The 6,792-nt window shown below is 35.6% G+C and overlaps 1 protein-coding gene across 1 annotated transcript; it reads left to right on the plus strand.

Annotated features, from left to right (window-relative positions):
* The first annotated feature begins 1,697 nt into the window (after positions 1–1,697).
* Positions 1,698–6,457, plus strand: LOC143592470 (aldehyde dehydrogenase family 7 member B4-like). The gene is made up of 14 exons (XM_077072380.1): positions 1,698–1,829; positions 2,682–2,768; positions 2,885–3,016; positions 3,197–3,273; positions 3,578–3,599; positions 3,672–3,735; positions 3,862–3,907; positions 4,182–4,362; positions 4,571–4,747; positions 4,848–5,012; positions 5,448–5,588; positions 5,654–5,751; positions 5,829–5,978; positions 6,157–6,457. The coding sequence occupies exons 1-14, from the start codon at positions 1,698–1,700 to the stop codon at positions 6,209–6,211; spliced, it is 1,527 nt and encodes a 508-aa protein (XP_076928495.1). The 3' UTR covers positions 6,212–6,457.
* Positions 6,458–6,792: the final 335 nt, after the last annotated feature.

A 6,792-nucleotide genomic window follows, 5' to 3' on the forward strand; every position in this document is an offset into this window, starting at 1 on the left:
TTTGTATGAATTAGATTCTAATCTACCATAAAAATTTCTACCATCTTTTTTCATAACACGAGGTACAAGAAATATAGATCATATATTTTCAAAATGGGGTCAAAGACTCATATATACACCATCTCTTAGTTGTATATAAATCCATAATCAGTTCTCTTAACATACACTTTTGACAGGAGAAAGAAAACACTCATACACGAAGCAACAGGCAGCAAATCGCAAATGGTTCTATCCACAGTGCCCAACACACAACCGCAAAATGTATGGAATATGACATACCAGGTATATAAATTCAAAACAGCGTACAAAGAGTCTATAAAGTGACTGGCTGATTGCGGTAAACACAATTACAGGTATGACCGAGAAAGAGGTCTAGGTACCCATACTAGCAACCCGCAGAAAACAGATGACCCGCAATGCGGATTAAAAAAGCAAGCTTTTGTCATCCCCATCAGAAAAGAACAGTTGTGCAAGACACGAAGATGCAGCCACTTTTGGAACAATCATCAACAAGAAGCCATAATCTTTTGTATGCGCAAGATGTAAATATGTATATATAAATGGCAAATTGGATTTTAATAATCCCAACTTAATGCAGTTGACGGATAATAATCCCAACTTAAAAAATAGCTGTCACCGGTCCCAACTTTCCCACTGTTTGTTTTCATTGGACCCCCCATTAAAAGAACTTAATAGCGTTAAGTTTTTTTCAAATTTCAAATTAATGTTTTAGGGCTTTCGTTCGGAATGAGGATACGAGTCGATATATATAAAACTTATCTCAAATCGGTGGTTCAAACGATTAAAGGATGCTTCAATTCCGTTGTGTAAACTTTTAATTAACAAAAATCAAGCTGTTTTGGAGCACCGTTTCTAAGTTAGTTTTACATCAATTGATTCGTATCCTCATTCCGATCGAAAGCCCTAAAACACCAATTTGAAATTTAGGAAAAACATAATGTCGTTAAGTTTTTTTTAACAGAGATCCAATGAAAACAAGTTGTGTGAAAGTTGGGACCGATGACAGCTATTTTTCAAGTTGGGATTATTATCGGCCAACTTCATTAAGTTGGGATTATTAAAATCCAATTCGCCTATATAAATCCCTACAACGACCCATGTATTATGTAAAAAATATGTGACGACCGCAACTCTAATGCACATCCGTAACTTAAGTAAATTAGCAAATACCACACTCGTCACGGCGCAACGTGCCGTGGCATCTACTAGTTTTCTAATTCCATCACTATCAAAAAACTATATAAAGTTCACACACCTTTTATTGCTAGAAGAAAAAAAAAAGAAAAGAAAAAAATCCTTTTGTGTCGTATTGACACTTTTCTTCTATAAACGTGGTACTCTTGTAAAGTAACCAGTAGCGACTAGCCAACGTGACATGCGTCATCACATCATCACTCATCTTCATCCATCCACGTCATGACATGGCTTCCTCACCATCTTTATTATTATCGTGTCAGTCTTTTCCAGTAACACGTATTATATCTAACATAACATTCTAACGCCAATCCGTTACAATCAATAACAATAACAACAAAAATAATAATATCTACCATTGCCGTTACAAGTAACTCTCAACACTGATCTCAAATTGCAACGGATATATCACCAATTTCAGTTTACTATACATTTGATTGATTATGTTAGTGTAGATAACTTACAGACTGTTTGGTGCAGATATGAGTTTTGCTAAGGAGTATGAGTTTTTGACGGAGATCGGCATTGCGCCTCGAAACTCCGGTGGATTTGTTGACGGTTACTGGAAAGGAAGCGGTTCTGTTGTCTCGTCGGTTAATCCTGCTAATAATAAGGTAGTTCACTAGTTTGATTGCTATTGTGTATTGATTTTTAGGTTGAGTTAGTTCGATTTTGAAGTTATTGTAATTTGTAAGTTGTTTTTGATCTAATTGAATCTGGAACCTAGAGTTAGGGTTATTAATTAAACCTTTGGTGATTTTCCTCTACGGTTTATTACTAATTACTTGAGTTTAGAGGTACAGTCGAGCTCTCGGCTCGTTTTGAATGACTAAAGCTCTGCCTGTGCTTCGTTTTTTCAAACTCGGACCTGGCTTGTTTGTTATTTATTAAGTAATTTATATATGTTTTTTTTGTTAATTTTATGTATTTTGAGAAAAATTAAAACGAGCTTAAGCTCGGCTCGAGTTCGTGTAGTACCTTAAGCGAGTGAAGCTCGGCCTGAGCGTGACCTTGTAGTGTGAAACTAGTACTTAGAAGTCCGAAAGAGGTAAAACTATACGAGCTTCCCATGCAAGGCTCGTTTCGAGCTTTTTATCGATGCGATCTCGAGTCATGAGCAGCTCGGCTTGTTTGCGCTACTTAGCCGCCTGATTGATCTCCATCTTAACTGAATATTTGCAATTAAAATGAGAACATCTTGCTGCGGATCATTTGAGGTTCTTTTCCTATATGTAAATTCTATCTGGCCATGAAATTGGTCAATGTAGGATGTATTAGAAGAATTTTATGAAGCTGAATAATATTGAAGCGAAATCAACAGAAATCTGAAACCAGTCAACTCCATTTCTGAGTTTTCTTTTGAACTCTAATCTTACAAGTGACAAGTATACACCAAGATTATATATTGGCTGTATCAGTCAACACAAGTTTTAAGAAAGTAATTGTTTGCTATCTTGCTGATCCAGCCCATTGCTGAAGTTGTAGAAGCTTCTTTACTAGATTATGAGGAGGGCATGCAGGCTTGTTTTAAAGCCTCAAATATTTGGATGCAAGTAATAGTTCTCATATCAATTCAGTTAGCTTACTGTTATGGTTTCAGAATGAGTACAATAGAGTGGTCCATAATCTCTTTTACCGTTGTGTAATTGTTATGTATTTTTTCCCTTAGCTTCCTGCACCAAAACGAGGTGAGATTGTTAGACAGATTGGTGATGCATTGAGAGCCAAGCTCGAGTACCTTGGTCGGCTTTTATCACTTGAAATGGGAAAAATTCTTCCAGAAGGAATAGGGGAAGTTCAAGTATGTGTCTTTACCTTTTTTCAAATATTCAACATCAATTAATCATATAGGCATCAAATATATAATCTTCTTTGCATCTGTGGAACTGCTCCGAGGATGATTTTTCTACGCCTATGAAGCATTATGCTCAAACTTAGACTTAAGAAAGCTAATTATAATTCGCTTTTTTGTTAATGGCAGGAAGTTATTGATATGTGCGATTTTCCAGTGGGGTTAAGCAGGCAATTAAATGGATCAGTCATACCCTCTGAGCGTAAGCCCTATTTCTAGCTCCTTTCAGTTATTTAGAAATAAAGAAACATTACATCTTTTGATTTGAATTCTATTACATCTCCATTGAGTTGAAACTTGGTTCGAAGTGCAACAAGCTGAATCAGTCAAACCACTTGAAGGTCACATAAAGTGTAGTTAAACATTAACAATCTCGTAAACTGATATACTATGTTATACAAATTTTTGTATCCTAAAAGTGACCCATACATAGTTACTTTAAATACAACCTCAGAAAACTTTGTCTTGTTTAATTCTTTTTTTAAATAATCCTGGTTGGTTTTTGACAAGTCCAAATCATATGATGCTCGAGGTGCGTCTAATTATTTTAATTTACTAGATCCGTATCCATTCTTTACGTTTCTTTATTATCAACTATGTATAGATGTGGAATCCCCTTGGAGTAGTCGGTGTCATCACAGCCTTTAATTTTCCCTGTGCTGTTCTTGGTTAGCATTATAGCCCTTACTAATATATTAATTTAGACATCTTATTTGCTGATATAACTAAATATACAATTGAACAATGGAATTTTACCTTTTAATATATGCTAAATATTAATTGCTTTTGTGTAGGATGGAATGCATGCATTGCTCTAGCATGCGGGAATTGTGTTGTTTGGTAAGTATTCACCATAAATTACCTTGTATCATTCTCATCAATAATCACCTAGGTCTTTTATCTAATATAAATACTGATAAGATTGGGAGGCTGAAACATGCCATTTTTTGTCATTGAAAACCTTGAAGAGAGTGATTAATCGTGTAAGTTAGGTGCAAAGTGACAATCATGACAAATTGACATTTTTATCTTATAATTTATTCTTCTTTCTCTTTAAGCAAGACAATTTGTCGATTATTGATTGTTTTAATTTCATTACACAATATGACTGCAGGAAAGGTGCTCCAACTACACCTTTAATAACAATAGCAATGACCAAGTTAATTGGAGAAGTGCTAGTGAAAAACAATTTACCAGCTGCTATTTTCACTTCATTTTGTGGGGGTGCTGAAATCGGTCAAGCTATAGCAAAAGATACCCGTATACCCCTTGTTTCCTTCACTGGAAGTTCGAAGGTAGTAACTTAATCACCTGTTTATTCAATTCAATTGTCATCCATTGTCAATTCAATATCACGATTATAATCCAACAGCATACACATTTTTCCTATATGCATGTTGAGTGTATCTGTCAGACAATATGTATGAATGCTGGTATTTATTTCTAGAATTCTAGAGTCTAGACATTGCTATTGTCTGACATGCGACACGTGGCAAGCTGCAGGTAGGTCTCATGGTTCAACAGACAGTGAGCCAAAGGTTTGGTAAATGCCTGCTTGAATTAAGTGGTAACAATGCTTTAATAGTCATGGATGATGCCGACATTAAGCTTGCTGTTCGGTCCGTCTTGTTTGCTGCTGTTGGTACAGCTGGTCAACGCTGCACAACATGTCGTAGACTGGTTAAGTCAACTATTAAACAATTTCTACAAATTTAAACTTTTTATGCATTGTTTACAGAAGGATGTTCTTTAATGCTAACGATGTATTATTTTAATGAAGCTTGTGCATGAAAAGATTTATGACTCTGTTGTTGGTCAATTACTGAAAGCATATAAACAAGTCAAGATTGGGGATCCTTTAGAGAAAGGTACATTGCTTGGACCATTGCACACTCAAGCATCAAGGGAGAATTTTGAAAAGGGAATTAAAGTTATAAAATCTCAGGTATGCCTAAATTTTGAGACGTTTGCAGTGTCGGGTATTAGAAGAGACCGTTTCAACAAATTTATGTGAAAGCAGGTCAATATGGGTTATAAATTATTGCTTTCAAGTGAAATTAACTCTCTAAACCAAATTGAGAACAGGTTAAACCTGTTAAAAGTCATCCATGGCTTTATGTAATAAAGTGTATCATTATTTTATCATAATAGTTTCTGCAATTCTATATACTATTTTATTTAACTAAAATGGAAACGGGTCAAACCGGTTAAAAGTCATCCATGACCTAGTTTATTGTTTGCGACCTTCTAAATTGCTTTATGTGACATATTTAATATATCCATTTCTAATGATATTATAGTAAAGGACAAAATGTTTTCAGATCAACCTGACCTGACTCGTTTGAACCCGCTAAAATTTATTCTTTTGACTCTTTTACAGGGAGGGAAAATCCTCACGGGTGGTTCAATTATAGAATCTGAAGGAAACTTTGTACAACCCACAATAGTTGAAATCTCACCGAGTGCCGATGTTGTGAAAGAAGAACTCTTTGGTCCTGTCCTATATGTCCTAAAATTCAAGGTCAGTTTTTGTTGCAGTTTACCTATGAATGCAATCATATGTTTCATATTCTACATGTTGTACAGACGTTTGAAGAAGCCGTTGAAATAAACAACTCAGTACCTCAAGGACTGTCTAGTTCTATATTCACCCGCTTGCCAGAGGTTATCTTTAAATGGATCGGGTGAGTGACAATATCTTATTATATTTATACGTAGTGAATCAGTTCATGATTCTAACAGGGTATTCTTTTTATGGCAGACCTCAAGGAAGTGATTGTGGCATTGTTAATGCCAATATACCAACCAATGGTGCTGAGATTGGCGGGGCTTTCGGTGGGGAAAAGGGTACAGGTGGTGGCCGTGAGGCAGGAAGCGACTCGTGGAAACAGTATATGAGGCGGACAACTTGGTAAGTTTCACTATATACTTATGTCTTTTGTGATAGGAGGTGAAAAAGTTAGTAAATTTTTTGTACGGGTCAAACGGGCCGGGTTGACCCGCACTGTGTTTTGTCTTCTTTAAAGTTTTTTATTTTCTATAAATAATTTGTGTCAAATATGATTACAAAAGTTATATTTTTATTTCAGTACGATCAACTATGGGAACGAGCTACCACTTGCCCAAGGGATCAACTTCGGCTAGTGAATTTGCGTTCACACTTTATGTCATGTAAGGTCGACTGCATTCTTCGTATTGTAATCTATCAGGGAAGTGGTGGCTTAGTTTTGGGTTCGAAACGGTGAAGTACATTTACATGTTTGAATAAATGATTATAAATAATGCGCAGCCTAAATTGTAGCTCGTTTAATAAACTAGCTTGAGCTCAAGTGTTGAATCGAGGCCTTCTTCACCGATTTATTGTATTGTTTATTGACTAGTGCAATACAATTATGACCGAAGACGCACCTTTGAATCATGTTCTTGCCTTGGTCAAGATTAGAGTAATGGTATCACTAACTACAATTAAACACCTATGTATTATGTATTTATACCTAGGGGTGTTCAAACTGCCTGAACCCGATTAACCCGCCCCAAACCAAATTCAGCTAATTAAGGTTGGGTTAAGTAGGGTCAAAATGTCCTAATCAGGCTATTTGGTTTAACCTGAACTAGTTGTTAAAGCTATCGATTCATTTAAGATATAGTATTTGGTGTCAATATTGATGTTCATAAGGATCAAATAGAAAGTGTTATTTTGGTGAGAAATGTAATAACCAATCAAA

The sequence above is a fragment of the Bidens hawaiensis genome, unplaced genomic scaffold (genome assembly GCF_021521415.1).
Source record: "Bidens hawaiensis isolate Kalapana, Puna unplaced genomic scaffold, B.hawaiensis_p1.1 tig00040815_1, whole genome shotgun sequence".
Classification (NCBI taxonomy): domain Eukaryota; kingdom Viridiplantae; phylum Streptophyta; class Magnoliopsida; order Asterales; family Asteraceae; genus Bidens; species Bidens hawaiensis.

Coding starts and splice junctions, on each gene's coding strand:
- LOC143592470 (XM_077072380.1), top strand. CDS start 1,698: ATGAGTTTTGCTAAGGAGTATGAGTTTTTGACGGAGATCGGCATTGCG. Junction 1,830..2,681: donor TTAATCCTGCTAATAATAAG/GTAGTTCACTAG, acceptor TTGCTGATCCAG/CCCATTGCTGAAGTTGTAGA. Junction 3,274..3,577: donor GTCATACCCTCTGAGCGTAA/GCCCTATTTCTA, acceptor GTTTTTGACAAG/TCCAAATCATATGATGCTCG.